The following is a 19,874-nucleotide window of genomic DNA, read 5'->3' on the forward strand; positions in this document are numbered from 1 at the left end:
CCGAGTCACCCCCCACCCCCCTATCCATAACAGATGATCAGGTGAGGAGTCAACTCAGGAAGATCAAGGCAAGGAAGGCCCCGGGCCCTGACGGCATCTGCCCAAGACTGCTCAAAGACTGTGCAGACCAGCTCTGTGGTGTGGTCATGCACCTGTTCAACCTGAGCCTGAGCCTAGGGAAGGTTCCAGACATGTGGAAGACCTCCTGCGTGGTCCCTGTTCCTAAAGTACCACGCCCCAAGGAGCTAAACCACTTCAGGCCTGTTGCCTTGACTTCACACCTGATGAAGACCATGGAGAGGATCCTCCTGGGTCACCTACGACCACTGGTGGGCACACATCTGGACCCCCTGCAGTTTGCTTACCGGCCTGGTGTTGGGGTGGACGACGCAGTAATCTTTTTACTGCACAGATCACTGCTTCACCTGGAGGACAACGGGAGCACTGGTAGGATCATGTTTTTTTATTTCTCCAGTGCTTTCAAAACTATCCAGCCATCACTGCTCAGGGTGAAGATGGAAAATGCGGGAGTGGACCAACACCTGGCTGCATGGACTACAGACTACCTCACCAACAGACCACAGTGTGTGAGGCTACATAACTGTGTGTCTGACGTGGTGCTCTGCAGCACAGGTGCCCCTCAGGGTACGGTGCTCTCTCCTTTCCTCTTCACCCTGTATACATCGGACTTCACACACAACACCACACACTGCCACATCCAGAAGTTTTCCGATGACACAGCCATTGTTGGATGCGTCTCTGAGGATAACGAACTGGAATACAGGACGGTCATCAAAGACTTTGTCAGCTGGTGTGAGCTGAACCATCTTCAGCTTAATACCAGCAAAACAAAGGAGATGGTCGTCAACTTCAGGAGGAAAACACCCCACTTCACACCGGTGAACATCCAGGGATTGGACATTGAGATGGTGGAGAACTACAAATTCCTGGGTGTTCACCTCAACAATAAACTGGACTGGACTGACCACACACAAGCCCTCTACAAGAAGGGCCAGAGTCGCCTCCACCTGCTGAGGAGACTGAGGTCCTTCGGTGTGTGCAGGACTCTCCTCAGGACTTTCTATGACTCTGGGGTAGCTTCAGCAATTTTCTATGCTGTGGTCTGCTGGAGAGGGGGCAGTACGGACAAGCTCCCAGATCAAGGAAGTGACGGTGACGCAGCTTTAGCAGCAGAGAAGCTATTAGGCTTGTGTTGATAATAATAAACTCCTGGACTATTTTCAAACTTCCAAATGCATCGTTTTGTGAGTACAGACCATATTTGTACTACTGTAGAAGTTTGGTGTCATGGCATGTGATTTTAGTGTGGTAATTTTGGAGATACTGCCAGGTTCCGTTAGCGCTTGTACTAAACTATTCGGGATAACTCAGTAACTCAGCTGATGTTCAGCCAAGATCGGAAAAACTTCGGGTGGGCTACTTGGCTGGATGTCACGGTTCAAATGACCCTAGGGTGAATCTACTCCGAACTTTCACTATAACTAGTGGATAACTAGACTAAGTAGTGGATAAAGGAAGTGATTCGTGACAGCTGCCTGCATTGAGCCTCGCGGGCAGCGAAGTGAACGCACAACCGGAAGTAGTCTTTTTTTCCCCCCTGACAAAGGCTACGCTTTTGTGAAATTTTATAAAATATATAGAGAACGAAAAAAAACGTTATTAACCGGTTTTGTGGATTTCAGAATAACGTTTCTGTTCTGGAACAGTTGAAGACCATTTCGTTTTCGTTTCCCGTAAAATTTTGTTCGTTTTCGGTTTTCGTTTTCGTTTCTTGAACCGGTTCGGAGCCCTGGTAGCTAGCTTACCATGGTTCTACCAACACGATGAGGACTCACTTCCTAAACTGTGACAAAATTGTTGCGCCCCTTAATTTACTTTTTGGAAGATCTGTAAAACAAAATAACTCAACTCGTTCTCAGTCCATTTGTATAATCGCTCGCCCAACAGCTCTTCCCCGTTTTTAGCTGGGTTTTGGGGGGGTATTTCTCCACTCAAAAAGCCTGCTGCAATTGAGCAAGCCATCTTTTTTCACCCCTCACTGGGGCGTAACCAAAGCACAATAACATGTCTGATGACATAATGTACGTAACATCTACACGCTGTATGAAGTAAGAATTTGAAATGTCGGCTGGCGATCATAAATCTCCAGTGTTTATAAATGCAGCTGCAAGCAAAGTTTATAAATTTGCGGAGAAGTGCAGTTGTGAATGCATTCACGGCGCAACGAGTGATATCAAAACATTAAACAGCAGGGAAATAAAATCATTTTGCTTACGCTGCTGCTTCGACCTCACGGCCATGGTGATATTTAGACATGACAGTTACAGTTGGTCTGTGGTCTCCATCTCTCTTGGGGTGGTGTTAAACCTTGTAACACTAAACAATGTTTATGAACAACAATAAATGGAAACTTTTCTCGTTTCTGGAGGGATTTATAAATGCCAACTGACTTTATTAAAAGTCAGAGAGCCATTTGAATTCGAGGGGTTAAAAGCTTCAATTGTGTGTCATTGAAACACCCAACAATGGTAATAAATGTAGCTGCAAACACAGTTTGAAAATTAAGCTGCAGACACGACTGGTAACTGCTGGAAGCTCAGTTTTTGTGTTCAGTGTTTTTTTTTTATTGATGTCTCCTGCATTAAGCAGACTAAATGCTACACCAACCCCGGTCCAGGAATGAGCCGGTGCTTTGGCGGTTGTAACAGAAACAACTGATTCCAAGTTGGACACCACAACTGCTTTGCGGGGAAAAAAAAAAATCCCCAAAGTTGGATGTTGTGGGGGCAATGTTGCTGCAAAGATTGTCACAGTGACGATGTCTGTATGTGCGGCAGAACACGCAGCTTTCTATGCCAATTCTGCAAAGCCAACATGCAAGATGATAGCACGCAATGAGACTGCGTAAATCTGCCTTTGTGTGGTCAGTGTGAATGAGCAATGGCGAGCATCAGCAGCTTAATAAATACGTCTTGTTTTTTTTGCGACGTTACAGGTTACACCTGTCATTACAGTGTAGCTTTTGGAAATTATCTGATCACACCAGCAATAGGTTTTACTGTATGAAAAGAAGGAATGAAAAATAAAAAATAAAGGATTGAGGCTAAAATTGATCTGAGACAAACAAAAAAGGGGATCCTGAAATTAACCCAAAAGGTAAAAAGGTCCATCCTCCTCTAATTTTGCCCTGTCATTTTTACTCCATCACTACAAAACAATGTTGAGGAAAAATGCCCTTATTAAAAGACAAGGGGGTAATGTGAAGCCTGACAACATCAGTGGAGAGTCACTGATGCCTGTGATATCAGACAAGACTGCAGAAATAGTGAGGGTTGTATGTTTTGGGCCATCGAAGGTGAATCTGACGCCTCTGAAAACAACCCATAATGTGACATAGCTGCCAGTCTCATGTAACGCCAACAAAAAGATGTAGCACCAACGGAAATATATCGGTTGAAGGAAAAGTACACGTTTTTGGCACACGACTGGCCTGCATGTGAAGGGAACTCTATACAAACTGAATTCAATCCAGTTGCAGAAAAATGTTAATGCAGAAAAAGGTCGCTGGAGCCTAACAGCAATGCGATCTCAAAAGGAAATAAAAGAATGTTTTGGATGAGAAATCACATCAAAATGTTGACCGAGCAATGGCCGAGGATTCTCAAGTAACTAAATCTGTGGTCCATTAAGGATGACAGTTTATGCAAATCAAACCCATCTATCTCCATGTCCACATTTCAAAGAGCATAATCAGACGAAGTAGCTTTTGTGTATTTCATTACATGGTTTTAATTCCATTGTAACCTATAAGGAGTGTTCAGGAGATATTGGGAGAGTGTAACCATTTTACAAGATAATACAATACATCCTTTTAAAGCTTTAAATATCCTAGTAAACATTAGCACTTAATATCTGGAACTGAATTTGACTGACAGTTTTGACTCGTGAAGAGAACAAGACACATTTTTCTTCTGCAAGCTGCGGTTAACCTTCACCTGCTACCCACGATTAAGGTCAGAACAAAATCTCTTCATGGTGACCACAAAAGAACAGAGAAATAAATTGCCAACGTGAGGGCTGTAGTCAATTTTACATTTCAATTTAAAATCACCAGTTAACCTTGCGTTCATTTTTTGGGATGGTGGAGGAAAGCCTTGTGCCGAGTGGATGACACGAGTCTTCTGCGAGTGCCAAATGAATAAAGCCAATTAGAGGAGATAACAGCAATGGGGTAAGCTGTTTTGGGGTCTGTAAAAATATAGTGAGCACAATAGCAGTCCAGCACAACTTTAAAAGACACAGATAAGACTTAGTTGAACCCGAGCGGCTCAAAGCAGACCTTTCTCAATGTAATTTAAGGCCACGGTTAAAACGTACCATGCTGGTCTGTGTTTAGATGCAGGCAGATAACAAGAAGAAGCCGGCATTATCTCGGGTGATTTCCACCCATTAAGATATATTTGTATCCATTCATATATTCTTGCAAATCAGAGGAAAGGTAAAGCTAAATAGTTGGTCTTAATCTGATGTTTCTATTCGTTTCAGGGGAAGGCATGTAAAGGATTTAGTGGACATGGATGACTCGCATTTTTCAGGAAGCCCTCAAGTTTTCAGGGGGTAGTTTTAGTAAGAAAATGCTTTAGGTTTAGAAGGTTAAGGCAGCATTTATAAACACATTTTTTCTGCTGAAGCATATGTTGACTGTATGTTTGCGTTTTGGTAGACAGGTTTCGGAATTTATGAGGCGGCTACAAGGATTAGCATCTCTGAGGGGATGCATATCAGGTGATATTATTTTGGGGATTTATCTTCTATGTGTGGGGGGAAAAAAAGGAATTTTTTTTCTTTGTTCTTGTAAGTGACAGAGATGTAGACACACCGAATACTGTTAAAACTAGCATAAAGTAGACCGATTTGTCTTAAAAGATATAAATGGGTCAATTCAAATGCTGGAAACAACATTACCCGTTTCATTTGATTTGTCTAAAAGATTGTAAAATAGGAGGATGGGGGTGGTGAAGATACATCTCAGACTTTGGTAGCTGTATCATGTAACATTCAGGATATAAGGTCGACTGGGTAGTTCAGGCCACACATGTAATCATGAATGCCCCAGACTTCTTTAGCATCCCTTGGTGAATTTCTAAATGAATAAAGACCTGCATATTTCACTTACTGCTTTTAATGCAAAGCAGGACCTGTCATTAGTTGTAGAATGAAGTAGCACTGCTGTACAAAGCATCTGCTGTTTGGTAGGTTTAAACCTGGTTCTGATGACAAGTAATAGGGCACAAACTGCAACACTAAAAAGGCAAGCTGTGTTGATGTTCTCCGACACATCCACAACATTCAAACAAATGCAATTTAAATAGCTGTCCAGGTGAAATCCCGTAATTATAAGCATAGCTTGTACATTTAGCTGTAACCCCCATAGAGTTGGCTAAAGCAAGCATTAAGGGCAAATTGGCCCAAACTGTCCTGCAGCAGCCTTCAAAGTTGACAGCGATACAAATTGGCTTGATGACAAGACTTTAGCCCAACGCTGGAGAACACGACAAGCGCTTGTGGACATTACCAAAACAAACATAAGTGCTTAAATGTAAGATAATAGCCAATTAGCTTGGTGAACATTAGCCAGGCTACCCATCAACTGTGCCAAATGTTGCTTTAATAGCATTTTAGCAACAGCCGTTAAGCGTGTATGATAGCTTCGTTTGTGGAAAGGTGACACATACAGCCCAAACTGCATGTTCTGCGGGCTTTCACGTCAACAAACACCGTGTCAACAAGCGGAACCAGTCCTCTCTGACTGCTTTTTGATGCATTGGACACAGCATCTGAACTAGCTGAGGGTTAGCATACCTAGCGTCAGCTGTCTAGCTATCGTTACTGAGCTAGCCTACTAGCTTGTTGTAACGAAAATGAATTAGACGGTAAGCTCGGCTACGCTAATAACCTTTGAGCATTTAATTGGAGAAACGTAACCGGGTTAGCGCACGTTGAGGATCCACAGCCCAAATTCCGACTTTTAATTGTCGACGTAAATTGTAGCTAGGCCTGTGTTAGGTTTCGAGCCAAGGGGCCAGGCAGGGGCCAGGCAAAGGCCAGGCCGAGGTAGCACAGGTTAGCTTAGCATACTAGCTACAGCCTTGCAAGCCCGTTGCGTTTGCAGAGGAACAGCGAAGAAGAAGAGGGAGACGCTTTTCAGGCACTAACGTTTCTGTCTGCGTCAAATCAAACTGCAAACTGTCCGTTCTTACCCGGACATTCCAGCGGATGCATATCGGTGCTGAAAGAGTGAAACACATAAGTACCAGAGCGTTTCTGAGGTTAAGAAAAAAAAGAAAAAGAAGCCTACCCATTAGTTCTCTGCCTCTGCTGGTTCTCCTACACTGGAATATTGGAAATGATGGAGAGCCACACTGCACATGCGCAGCGAGAGCAGCCAGCAGATGGGAGAGGTGATGCACGTTTCCTCCAGAGCGCACATACGTGAGCCCTGCATGGCAAAAAGTTAGGAATAAAACCGTTACATGAGCGGGGAACTGCTGGTGATGTGGGTGGGATGACTCACAGAGCCGCAGTAAGGTGGCACCGAGGTGCAAAACACAACAATACTGGTCAAAACTGAACCATAATCTATAAGAAACAACGAATGATCAAATATGCTAAAGAATTAAAGAAACACGAAAAACAAAAGACAGAAATAATTAATCCACATAAAATGACAAAAACTGAAAGAAGAAATCTCGGAACACATTTCAGAACACAGCAACACATCTCAAGAAATTAGTAGACCACAGCGTTGTGCAAAAGACTAAAAAAAAGAACATTTTGCAAAGTATAAACAAAACTAGAAACAATTTAGATAAAAAAAATAGTGGCGCTGAAGCAAAAAGTGATGCTCGAATAAGATCAGTAAAAATCACAAAAGCTCAGAAACAAGGAATTCGGTGTCGTGAAGAGGATGCGCCTCTGAAGGTCAAACCTGAGAAGATATTTAATAAGTTCAGTGCATGGCTGCTGCTGCTGCAGGAGGAGCGTTTCGTGTATTTTTTGGGGCAAACAGCAAATTGAAAATGTGAGCGGAAGGTCATATTTTACTGTAATGTGACAGGATAAATGGAAATACAGACTGAGAGACGATTTCTGAGATATCTCGCAATTTGTGCCCCCCCCCCCCCCCCCCCCCATCGGTCAAGTGAAAGCCGCATGAAGTGTTCATTGTAAATGAGAAACAGACGTTTTTATGCAGCAAACACAAACCTGTTTCCACAGAACAGTGTTGGCACCACAAACAGAAGGACACAAAATATTAATAATATTTTGTTGTGTAAACTACATTCTGAAACAAGTTACAGTATAAAATACAACAAAATTACTGACATGATATAATAGCTATTACCTACACAAGTGACTCTTAGGTTTAGTTTCTGAGTGCGAAATTGATATCAAAACTACAAAAGAATGCTTGAGGGTGTAAGCATTTTAAATTTGTCCCCCACATCTTTTGGGGGGTGTTTTTTAAAAATATTTCTATTTTGAATTTAGATGTGATTTTTAAATAAATTATAACAGATATTCTTCTTTGTTGTTAGTTTCAGACTCGAAAAACAAAAACAACAACACAAATCAATTAAAAACATAAACACAAAATCAAAATAGAAATTGATTTTTTTTTTAACAATTTGGAAGTTTCTTTGTTAAAAAAAACAGTAGGCCCCACTTGTACTGCAGTTATTGTCTTTGCCTGTAGGCGGCGACATTTACAGAGACACTTCATTTGTCTTTGACTATTACTCTCTCTCCTGTTACTTATATTATGTACACCACCATAGTCAATGGTGGTTTGTTGGTGTGTTTCTATTCAAGTGTTTTTATTTCAATTTTTTTTATATATATGCTTATGTTTTCAGTCCTATTCCACGCTATCCCGCGCATCAGCCAATCAGAGTGGAGATACAGTTGAAGCAGGAAGTCGTCATCGCAAGCAGAGCGGTGTTCCCGCGAAGATTGAGAGTCTCGACTGCAGTTTCCTAAGGTGCGTGTATTTATAAATGTGAGTTCACGCAGCTGTATTCCCTATTGTTACTTTATTTATTCAGTCGAAGTCATGATACTCTTAAATATACAGCGTGGCCGATTAGCAGCGCGCTTCTCCATGTATTGAGCCCCGGTGACGAGCACTGTAGCGTTTGGAAAAAGTGGCGCAGGATTCCCGATTCAAATTAAGACGAATTAGTACATTCTTCTGTGTTTATGGTCATGAACCCAATTTTGAATGCAAGCTGGGACGATTTTGAACAGTCAAATGTCGGTTTAGAATTCGGCATTCGTTTGACCAACGAAGATTTCGGCTATACAGTTAAGCTGATTCATCGACAGTCTTGGCCAGGCATTTACCACTGGAAATGAAGGATGTTTCTTGATACATCACCTAAATCTCAAATCGAAATATATTTTGTCCTATTATGGACCTTTACTTATTTTACCGCAAGAGTGCATAGACGCTTCAAAAGAATTTTATCGTATAATCACGACGTCTTAATCACTTGTTTTGGGTGCTATCATTATCTTATTAACCACGTTTAGTGCATTTAATTGGCAAACATCAGCAATTTATAAAGATTCCAAATCAGACTAAATACGATATTATATACTAGATATTTATTATGGTGCTGCTGAATTGAATAAAAGCCATTTTTAATTAGTATTGTTTTGTTGTTGAAATTTCTTGTCCTGCACTTGACCATTTAACATGTTTTGCAGTTTCGAGTCACAACATTATGAGTAAAAGGAAAGGAAAAGACGCTCATCTGCCTCTAGGAGAATGCATCACTCAGGTCCGTCTCGAAAAACACAAACTTGTCCTCCGCTTCTTTGATTACGGTCGTGGGGAGATGAAGACATTACAGTAATTTCTAAGTAATTTGTGGTTTATCCAACTTTGTTTCCAGGCGCAGCAGATTTTAAGGGAGCGGTTTTGCCAGCAGAGGCTACCCAACAGGCCCGAGGGAGTGGAAGCTCAACACAAGTGGGTGTACTTCACAAAGCATTGAGCATAATTGTAAGGAGGACGGGGGGGTGTTTAAAGTGTTGTGGCTGATTAACGGGTTCATGTAGGAAATATTTGGAAATTGTGAAAAATATGCAGCACAATTTCCACAAAGAGCAACCTTCAAATAGCAGCTTATGGCTTATGTGGTAAAGAGGAGACCTGGAGCTCGGCGTGCGTTTCAGTGCCCCAGTTCAGTCTAACGTGGCGGACAGCGCTGTTCCAGTTTGCAGCTGGTAAAGCTCCCAGCCGACTTGGACACATCCCAGGTGCTGCTCTGTGGCGCAAGCAGTGAACTCCACCTGGAACACCGGAGATTTAAGGAGGTGCTCTCATTCGGCAGGGCTGGTTCTGTGGAGAGTTTTCTTTTAAAAGTAGGGAAGATCTGTCATTTCTCTTTTTCACAATTGTGTTTAAAAACGACATCTCCAGACACCTGGTTGAGCTGCTGAAGCGGACGGCCATCCACGGGGAGAGTAACTCAGTGCTGATCGTTGGCCCCAGAGGAGCGGGGAAAACCGCGGTGAGCCTCGACAAGATTAAAACGGTCTCATTTGTTTTACAGAAAAAGAGGAAAAGAAAACCTGTCGAATATGAAAAATGATGTTTTGATGGTGTCTGCAGCTGCTGAGGTGTGTGCTGAGGGAGCTCCTGGAGGAAAACGACGCTCAGAAAAACCTTTTACGGGTTCATCTCAATGGTAATCTGTTTTTTGTGTTTTTTTTCTTTCTTAATTTGTTCTGCTTTTATTCAATTTGATTTATTCACGTGCATACTGTGGTCTCTTTGCTGTAGGTCTGCTGCAGACCGACGACAGAATAGCGCTAAAAGAAATAACGAGGCAACTGCAGTTGGAAAATGTCGTCGGTGATAAAGTGTTTGTACGTATTCGCTGAGTTCTGTCAACAGTTCTGCGAGAGAAAACAGCTGCAGCAAAATCACGTCTCCTGTCTTAATTTCAGGGCAGTTTTGCAGAAAATTTGGCTTTCCTGCTGGAGGCGTTAAAAAAAGGTTAGAAAATGAGTCATTCTAGAAGATTTGACCCAATGTTGAGCAGCATTCGAGGCTGTGGGTTGACGCATGGGTGCTGCTTTTGTTGGCGTCAAGGTGACCGCAGCAGCAGCCGGCCGGTGTTGTTCGTCCTCGATGAGTTCGACCTGTTCGCCCACCATAAGAACCAGACCCTGCTCTACAACCTGTTGGACGTCTCCCAGTCCGCCCAGGCGCCCGTCGCTGTGGTCGGCATCACCTGCAGACTGGTGAGCCTGAAAACAAACACATTCCCTTCCAGCTTATCATTCGGGGGCTGAAAACAGAGGCTTTCATATTTTGTTTGTTTATTTTTATTTTTTGCCTCCGTCCAGGATGTTCTGGAGCTGCTGGAAAAGCGGGTGAAGTCGCGGTTTTCCCACCGACAGATCCACCTGCTGAGCAGTCTGACATTCGCCCAGTACCTGGAGCGCGTCCGGGCGCAGCTCAGCCTGCCGGAGGATTTCCCCGACCTAAAGTTTGCTCAGGAGTGGAACGCTGGTATAAAGGTGAAGCAGGCCGGTCTTTATGCTCAAATATGCACAGAGAAATGGAGTTTGGGTTTAATTTTCTTTGCCAGTTCTTGCATTTATAGTCTTTTTCTTTTTTCTCCTACGCTTCAGACTCTCTGTGAGGACAAATCAGTCGAGGAGGTTCTCCAGAGACACTTTAACTCCAGCAAAGACTTCCGCTCCTTGCACGTGCTGTTGGTAAGATTAACAAACAGGCCTCATCGCTGTAGCAATCGGCAGCACCTGGATGACTGAACACTGTCCTAACTGAACCTCTCTAGATGTTGTGTCTGAGCCGCATCTCCATCGCCAAACCTGCCATCAGACCGGCCGACCTGCTGGATGCCAGCCGCCTGTGTCTCGCCGACGCCAAGGCTAACATGCTGCACGGTAAAACAAACAAAAAAAGAGACCAACGCCTTCCTGTAAGCGCTCCGACAACTATCCACAAGTCGCGTCTTGGTTTTCTGCTTCACCTCTGTAGGTCTTTCGATCTTGGAGCTGTGCCTCATCATCGCCATGAAACACCTCAATGACGTCTATGAAGGAGAGCCCTTCAACCTCCAGATGGTCCATAACGGTACGCCCGCACATTTAAATAGGCCGGGTAAAGGAAAAATGATCTCGGCTTGCATTTCAACTGTCCGTGTCCCACATTTAAGAGTTCAAGAAGTTCCTGCAGAGGAAGTCGAACTCCATGTACAACTTTGAACAGCCTGTTGTCATGAAGGTGAGAAGAACAGGAACCAAACACCCAAAAAAATAGTTCAAATATCAAGCCCTCATTCTTGCGTCCTATCGCCCCCCGCAGGCCTTCGAGCACCTCCAGCAGCTGGAGCTGATCCGTCCGGTCGACAGCTCCTCGGCCAAAACTCAGAGAGAGTACCAGCTGATGAGACTCACGCTGGACCACAGTCAGATCATGGAGGCGCTGCAGAAGTACCCACAATGCCCCACTGATGTCAAACAGTGGGCCATGTCGGCATTTGCCTAGTTAGGGACTCAATGTGGAGCTTGTGCTGTGCTCTAGGAGGAGACGGACTTTCAGAGCTGTCAGAATGCAGTTTATTTTGTATATGTCTGTACGTTTTTACTGTGAATGATAAGTTATCATTAAATAAAAGGAAATGGTGTGTTTTGTATCAATGAGACCTAATTTTTAATCATAAAACTGGTATCTCACGTTAATGCAAAAGGATCTACGTTAAGATATCTCTCATCTCCCACCTCAACTGAAAGTTTAAAAAAAACAACTGTTTGATAAAATATTGAAATGGTTTGACTTATTGTTGCAGTTTTGAGTCAAACAAAACATCTAGCATCTCGTTTAAAGTTTGAATTATTAAGAGCAGATTTTTAGGGAGGTTATCCATGGGTCAGATTTCCCTTGCTTACTGCTGCCACCTAGTGGTGGATGTCTGCCCTCGGCATCAGCCTGCACAGCAGAGCACGCCGTTCATCTTCATGTGAGCACGTTTTCCTGCACAGCACACACAAGCAGTTACTACAAATATAGATAAAAGGATGAATAAATAAAGGATTTTAACCTCAGAGGGATTTTCCAGATAAAGAGAAGGTTTAAAACAAGTTATATGTGAAAAGTTTCACAACTGATTTACATGGATTTTAGTGCGGCGTGTAAAGCTCCATTTGGCAGCACGCTGCAAAAATAATGCATTATTTAACAGGCCCTTAATCAACCCAATTACTTTCAAATTCCATGTCAACCACCTCAAAAAATGCATCTATATGAGATAGAAGTCCTTAATAATGGAGGCACGGCGGGGTTATTTCTAATGTTACATCCACTTTACTTTTTTTTTTTTACCACAATTATCAAGCAAATTTAGGAGCTCAAAAAGCCTTTGGTAAAGTTTAGCACATTCAGTCGAGTGTGTTTAGTTTCTTTTGGTCAAAAACAAGCGACCAAATATCAGTTAAAACTCAAGCTGCAGGCGTTTTTCTTCTTTCAAGACATTCTCAAAGCATCTGTGGCTCGAAAACAATCAAAGAAATCCAGCTGTTCTTTAACTTGTTAACTTTTGCATCTTTTGTCGTTCTGTTACAGCAAGGTATAGGAGAACAAAAGTAATGGGTGGATGTATTCTTTATGAGCCGAGGATTTGTGTTTTGGCTATAGTTTTTGGATGCCTGCGTCTGATTTAAGTGCCAAACAGGCCAGTCCTGTAGCCCGACTACATTTTTAACTCCTTCGAGAAAATGATAGAATTTTTAAAGCCCTACATTTGCTACAAAAATAAATAAATCCAAACATAAATTCGTAAGCCTGGTCCCAAAAGAAGTGGCAAGTTAATAATCAATCCCCCAATGGCTCCAATTGTTGAGATCTTAATGTAATTTTCACTCAGTGGGGTTACATGGCAGTGAAAGGATCAGATAATTGGCTAAATTACAATAAGAATGAGTTGAGCAAGGGTAATTATCCTTGGATATATGGCAGTGAATGGATTGAATCAAACTCAGGCATTCGAGAAAATGGCGAATGAAGAGCAAGATGAAGGTACGTCCCTCTACATTTCGTCTGTGTTGAGCTGCTCATTGCACAAACGCGACGCACAACGGCGCATTCTCCATCGCCTTGTTTGTTTCTTTCTGATGGCGACAACAATTGTCATATGGTCTCTTCCAACTTCTGGGTTCACGACCCCAGGAAAAAATCTCCAACATGCGCAGAACGCAAAGTCTAATTCACCACGTGCCCCCCCCCCCCCCCCCCCCACCCCGTACCCTTTCTTCTTACCTCGCCTATTTCTGCAACCTGGTGCACAACAGTTATCTACCGTCCTTCCCACTGGCGTGTTTTGATCCTTCCCGCGATTACTGCCAAAATGGCTACGCTCATCGTTTCTCGTCACGTGACCAGCGTATATGACATCATCCGCAGGAGCTCAATATAGAATCTTGGATGTTAAGCTGCGTTGGGCCCCCGTTAGCTTCCACGCTAGCTGCTACATGTTTAGCGTTGAGGTGATATTTGAGGCTTGATACGCTGCGGTGATACGCGAATTCCTTGTTGCATAATCTGCACACAACCACGCTCTTGTCGACGCTTCCATCCGTCTGTATTTAAAAATAAATAAATAAATAAATAAAATAAAAAAAATTTATAGTGCGCGATTAAAATGCGTTATTTTTTTTAACGCGCTAATATGTGTGTAGTTAATTAATCCAAATTAACGCGCTAAAGTCCCAGCCCTAGTTTAAATCTGTTTTGTTTATTTTTTTCACAACTGACACATTTATTTTGTCATTAATATGGTTTTAACCAGAAAAAAGTTAAATTCATATTTTAATCCATCCATCCATCCATTATACCCGCTGAATCCGTCGGTCGGGTCGCGGGGGGGCTCATTTTCCATCTGACAACAGAGAGAACAGACAGACTGAATGACATCTTCTACAGACGGAGTGTTTGGGACAACAGGAGTAATTCCTGGGAACAGACAGTAACATCAGGCTCTGTTGAAGGATGTAGATCTGAAGGTAAGCTGGACCACTGGCATGATTCAGTATAAAGGAGGACAAGGTAGCTGCCCCCTGCTAGCATGCAGGGGTACCCTCTACGATTTAAAATGGTGATAAATGTGTCTCTGCCGCTCCAAGAAAGAAAAACGTTGATAAAATACATCGTCAGTGAAATGATCAATGCACGTTATGGGTCAATATTTACCGAAAATTGCGTCGTAAATGTTAAAGTTATCATTTTAGTGCTCCGTCCCGCTAAGACCCGTTCAAACTGACTGACAGCGCTGTGATGTTTGGAACTCCGGAGGCTCACATGAACCACGTGACAGCCCTAGCGGCGACTTCAAAGCGTGTCGCAACTCTGTATTACTCTATAGATCTGCGTTAGACGACAGTTCCATATACAGTAAACTTATTTCTCGCATATTAATGTTGATGGGCCCCCTAGCTAAATTCGCCTTGAGCCCCCAAATTGCTAAGTCCGCCACTGGTCCACTCAACTGTCATCTGACAGCTTTTGTTGTTAAATATGTAAAATCTCACAATTTATATGATTTTGAAGTGTATTCCTATATTCAAAGAAGAACCGAACACTTTCTTTACATTCCAGTTCTGATGAACAACTAACGCTTTATCACGCTTTATCTCCTCATCAACTGTAGCCTGCATTCCCACAGGCGCGCACACGTGGTTACTAACGCAATATTAAATAGGGGCGATCACATTTGTTGTTTGATATTTCTTATTAAATGCATCTCAAACATGCAATTAAAATAAATATAATTATTTAGAAGGGCTGTATGCATGGTTTGCGTGCGCAGGGACAGGGGCAGCGCGAGCACGTTGGGGTGTTTAGTTGCCTTATTTAATTACTGGAGAGTCTGCACGCGCGTTCTATCCGCGGGAATCAGCATCATGTTTCATGTTCAAGCCTTCCCCTCCCATTTATTATAATGTGAGCTGAGCCCGCTCACGCCCGTGCAGGGAATATGCTGTTCTATTTTCAAGTTGCACTGAGCACTTATCCGGACACCGCGCGGGCACGACGCTTTGATGTGAAAGGAAGAATCTGTTTTCTTGTTGATTTCTATCCATTTCGGACTGAACACGAATGCAGATGCAGACCCGTGCTTGCTGTGTGTAAACGAACCGAACACTTGCTTTACATTCCAGTTTTCCAGTTTTTGACAAACAGTTTCAAATGTGCTGTCACGCTTATCTCCTCTGCAACTGTAACCTATTTCGTCTCGCCGTCATATCGTGCATTTCCACAGAGGCGCGCACACTGTGGTTATCAACTCACTATTATTTTTTTTTTTTATTGTTATCGATTGTTAAGAAGTGTTGTTTGTTTGTTTTATCTTTTTTCATGGACTCAAATTCCTCCTCCATATCAGAGTGGCCTGAATTTGAATTAAATTCCCGGACTGAGAAAATGGCCCACCCCGGCCCTGGCTCTATATGATTTCAACGTTGTTTCAATGATAATGGAGGGTGCGAAATGTTGTAGCATCAACATCAGAGTTCCACGTTGATTCAGTGGCTTTATTGTTGACAGCGGGATGTTGATTTAACATCGTTTCAATGACTATTTGCTATCTGGAAAATGCTGCCAGATGTCAGGCTTTTAGACGATTGAAACATCGAGAGCTTGTTAGTTGATCAGGTTATGGTTTATAATTATGATGCATGGCTTTATATCGGCTGTTCTTTGGCTCAACATGACGTGGCCTGTCATGTCATGGCGTTTCTATATGTGTGGACACATCAGCTGCTGCAGGTTAATATCTCCTGAACGATTTTGATATCACTTTTTAAGCGCTAATAAATTGGCAAGTTATCATGGAAATCCGTCTCACGCACACGTAGCCTACTTGCGTGCCTGCGTCTGGAAAAGCCATGGAAACAGAACGTTCGATCACCTATAAAAGGCCGCTGCGTTCTTTACTTCCTTCCTTTTTACCTGAACTTGGACTGAACATCCACAAAGCTTTGGTAAAAAACCTGCTCGGCCTTTTATTGCTGAAAAAGTTGGAAAATCACCGAAAGAAGAAGAAAAAAGTCAACCTGAAATGATGCCAGCACACGGAGAGGAACACCTGGTCGGAAGACTGCCTGGTGAGCAAAATGAAATGAATGTTTTTCCTTCATATCAATGATTTATTTAATTAGAAATAACTAATTACCCCAAAATAGGAATATTGTCTGTTATGGCACTTAAAGGAGCCATCACTTTTGTGGATATAAAGGTTGTGGAGACATAGAAATTCTCCAGTTTGGCAACATCATTGGTTTACCACTGTAAAGTTTCTGGATGTAGCATAAAGTTGATTCGCGTTTATTTGAATTCCCGGGAAAAGTGAAGAATGTTATGGCCTAATGGCGGTTTAGTGATTTAAAAAGAATGTTATTTTTTGGTCGAGAGCATCTGTTTTGTCCAATTTTGTCTCGCAATTTTAGAAAACAAAATGGCGACTTAGAGTTTTTTCATAAAATGCTCTGAATGCATTTTTTTGTTGTCGTTGGTCACTATGGAAACTATGGAACTATTAAAATAAGCTTTCTGAACAGACGTCAGAACGTCCCGGCGTCAACCAGCTGAGTTTACGTGATAAATTAAATTTCACTTTGTGGTCTGTTTTGATCAAAATACACAATAATTGGATCTGTTATAAGTGAGCAAACAGCTTTTTGTGCCTCCTCTACTCATTTTTGTACTGATGAAAGTCATTTTATTTTTGTACATTCACCCGGTTGCCGTGTTTTTTTGTTTTTTTTTAACTTCTGCCTTCCTTTGAACTTGTTTCATCTGGGCGTTGTGTTGTTTTTCCCTCTAAAAAAAAAAATGCTTTGGGTTGTTCAAAATGAAGTCCCCTATATTTATGCACTATGTATACTGTTTGTGTTGAACCAAATAAGTTTTATTTCTAAGGTAAGACAAATTTAAGTGTTTTAACTCTGAGGTGATGGTGCATGCTGCATGTCTGGTACTGGCGTTCTCGTGTGTGTGTGTGTGTGTGTGTGTGTGTGTGTGTGTGTGTGTGTGTGTGTGCGTGCGTGTGTGTGTGTGCTTATCAAACCGGTTGCAAAGTCGAGTCTTATGTGAGCTTCCTGCATGAGTTGTTGCCTGTCAGAATGTGAAGGTCACTGGCTGGTGTACTTGTTTATGTGTGTGTGGTTTTTTTCTTCGCTGTTCTCCATGTTTCGTGGTTGTGCTAGAAAAACGTTTCAAATCCTAAGAATCTGCGTTGTTGGTGTTTTTTTTTTTTTTAAGCGTATATATCCTGGAGATGCAGTTCTCAATTTAATCTGCTTCAACCACATGAACATACGCACACTTCTGATAAAGAACTATTTACATGTGGTGTGTCAGCACATCCTTTAAAGAGAAGTACTAAAATGTTTGCAATTCAACTTTCTTTCTCGCAGGTCTTGGCGACATCGGAGAGCGTCCTGCAGCTGAGGGATTCCCCGAGCTGCCCCGCATCATCGATGGAGATGACGGTAACAGTCTCGTTATCTATGTCTCCTCAGATGATGAGAACGTGCTGGAAGGTCCTGTTGGTGTAGTTTATCATGATGATGACTTCCCTGACGTCCCTTCTTGGTTGGTAGCCGATTATTTTGAGACTTGGGGTATTGTTGATGTAGAGGACTCTGTTACAGATAGCTGTTCTAGTGAGGGCTCAGTGTACTCGATCTCTGAGGGAGAAGTTTGTTGGTCTGATCTAGAGGAAAGTGCTACAGAGGACTCTGTTACAGATAGCTGTTCTAGTGAGGGCTCAGTGTACTCGCCCTCTGAGGGAGAAGTTTGTTGGTCTGATCTGGAGGAAAGCGATGTAGAGGACTCTGTTACAGATAGCTGTTCTAGTGAGGGCTCAGTGTACTCGCCCTCTGAGGGAGAAGTTTGTTGGTCTGATCTAGAGGAAAGTGCTACAGAGGACTCTGTTACAGATAGCTGTTCTAGTGAGGGCTCAGTGTACTCGCCCTCTGAGGGAGAAGTTTGTTGGTCTGATCTAGAGGAAAGCGATGTAGAGGACTCTGTTACAGATAGCTGTTCTAGTGAGGGCTCAGTGTACTCGCCCTCTGAGGGAGAAGTTTGTTGGTCTGATCTGGAGGAAAGCGATGTAGAGGACTCCGATTGTTCCGCTTCTGGCCCTGTAACCTCCAGAAAGAGGAGCAGGGAGGAAAGCGAAGAATCGAAGCCCGATGCCAAGAGGCCGAGGAAGAGTTGTGAGTAGAGCTTTGGAGAGGAGCAGTTCTCTCCAAAGCCACCTCCCTCAACCTCTGGCCTCAGCTTCCCACAGAGTCTAGGCTGGGATGTTAAGAGGGCGAGACAAAAGTTGTCATCCAACGCCTTTAGGAGGTAACTGGAGTCTAGCTGGACTGGTAATGCCTTAGGTAGCGTCTTGCACCAGGGTCTTTCTTTATCCGGTCGCTAGATTTTGTTCTTTTAAACTTTAGGAGGTAACTGGAGTCTAGCTGGACTGGTAATGCCTTAGGTAGCGTCTTGCACCAGGGTTTTTCTTTATCCGGTCTCTAGATTTTGTTTTCTTAAACTTTAGGAGGTAACATTTGAGTCTAGCTGGACTGGTAATGCCTTAGGTAGCGTCTTGCACCAGGGTCTTTCTTTATCCGGTCGCTAGATTTTGTTCTTTTAAACTTTAGGAGGTAACTGGAGTCTAGCTGGACTGGTAATGCCTTAGGTAGCGTCTTGCACCAGGGTCTTTCTTTGTCCGGTCGCTAGATTTTGGAACACAATATTTTAGAGCGGTGTTTTACATTGGGCAGGGCTGGCACAGCCTGCGGTAGCGTCTTGCACCAGGCCGATGTAATGCTGTAATACTAAATGTTATGAAAATGTCGTGTGTGGAGTAGGAAGAGGACTCAAATGCAGGGCACAAAGGCAGGCATGGCAAACAAAGTGAGCTTTAACTATAACTGGTCTGAGCTAATGAAGACGTCCAGGAATATATAAAAACACAGGAGAGAGTCAAAGAGTGGCGTTCCAAATAAGTAACGTGGCAGGAAGATGAATGGACAGAGTAGCAAAGCACAAAAGGACAGGTGCAGACAAAAGAAGAAGACCCAAAACTGATAAGAAATATCATGTGTAGGTTGTTATTCAGGGGCTAACCTAATGTGTATTTATTCAAAAATGTAGAATTTCTGATACATATTGACCATTTACTGATAGCTTTAGATTTATTTGACCCGTGGATCGGTTATCAAATGTTCCGTTCACCTGTCGGTGAGACCTCAAAGAGATAAATGACAGCTTGCGAGAGACGGGGTGGCAGTGTGTCAGGAGAAAGAGCGGGTCATCCACTAATCAAAGGGTTGGTAGTTTGATCCCCACATCCTCAAGTTCAGATGTTGAAGTGTCCTTGGGCAAGGCACCCAAACTCTGGTGTTGATGTTGGGTTGGAGTCAGACAACGTGTCGGGGGACGAGTGGAAATATTGAGGGATGTAAAAGATTACGTATGGTTTATAAAACTTGTGTTCTGTTATAAGGTGGAATCATCATAGTGCGTAACGGTGTCGTGGTCACCTGGTAGTTTTCGCTTTGACTGAGTGGTTGCTGCATGTCAGAGAGAAAGAGGGGGACGCACTGAACTCACCTTTGGAATTTTTTCAGGCAAAAGATAGCACTGTGAGCGAGTGTGTTGTGGAGTGTTACAAACCGGTTTATCTGCAGGACTCGGCTTTGTAATTCATTTGCAAACTAGATATAATAGTAAGCATTCTCTTCACTGCTACCTGTGTCAT

At 42.9% G+C, this 19,874-nt stretch overlaps 3 protein-coding genes across 4 annotated transcripts in view; 2 read left to right on the forward strand and 1 right to left on the reverse strand.

Moving 5' to 3' along the window:
* mbd5 (methyl-CpG binding domain protein 5) overlaps positions 1-6,428 on the reverse strand; it is a 37,363-nt gene extending 30,935 nt beyond the window's left edge. Inside the window, exon 1 of the mRNA XM_075477640.1 lies at positions 6,380-6,428. The gene's annotated coding sequence lies outside the window, so the exon portion shown is untranslated. The remainder of the gene's footprint in view (positions 1-6,379) is intronic.
* A 1,555-nt stretch (positions 6,429-7,983) lies between these two features.
* orc4 (origin recognition complex, subunit 4) lies at positions 7,984-11,744 on the forward strand. 2 transcript variants are annotated; one of them, XM_075477124.1, is made up of 14 exons: positions 7,984-8,062; positions 8,791-8,864; positions 8,979-9,055; positions 9,509-9,599; positions 9,701-9,776; positions 9,872-9,957; positions 10,039-10,087; positions 10,184-10,335; positions 10,441-10,614; positions 10,729-10,815; positions 10,899-11,007; positions 11,102-11,197; positions 11,280-11,347; positions 11,429-11,744. In XM_075477124.1, the coding sequence occupies exons 2-14, from the start codon at positions 8,808-8,810 to the stop codon at positions 11,609-11,611; spliced, it is 1,305 nt and encodes a 434-aa protein (XP_075333239.1). In that variant the 5' UTR covers positions 7,984-8,062; positions 8,791-8,807; the 3' UTR covers positions 11,612-11,744. The 2 variants fall into 2 exon arrangements, with proteins under 2 accessions (XP_075333239.1, XP_075333240.1); XM_075477125.1 differs by having other exon boundaries at positions 8,014-8,080.
* Positions 11,745-15,123: 3,379 nt separating this feature from the next.
* LOC142391358 (uncharacterized) lies at positions 15,124-18,623 on the forward strand. Its single transcript, XM_075477126.1, has 2 exons — positions 15,124-16,221; positions 17,533-18,623. Exons 1-2 carry the CDS (start codon positions 16,176-16,178, stop codon positions 18,342-18,344), a joined length of 858 nt encoding a protein of 285 aa, XP_075333241.1. The 5' UTR covers positions 15,124-16,175; the 3' UTR covers positions 18,345-18,623.
* The last annotated feature ends 1,251 nt before the right edge of the window (positions 18,624-19,874 follow it).

The sequence above is a fragment of the Odontesthes bonariensis genome, chromosome 11 (genome assembly GCF_027942865.1).
Source record: "Odontesthes bonariensis isolate fOdoBon6 chromosome 11, fOdoBon6.hap1, whole genome shotgun sequence".
Taxonomy (NCBI): Eukaryota; Metazoa; Chordata; class Actinopteri; order Atheriniformes; family Atherinopsidae; genus Odontesthes; species Odontesthes bonariensis.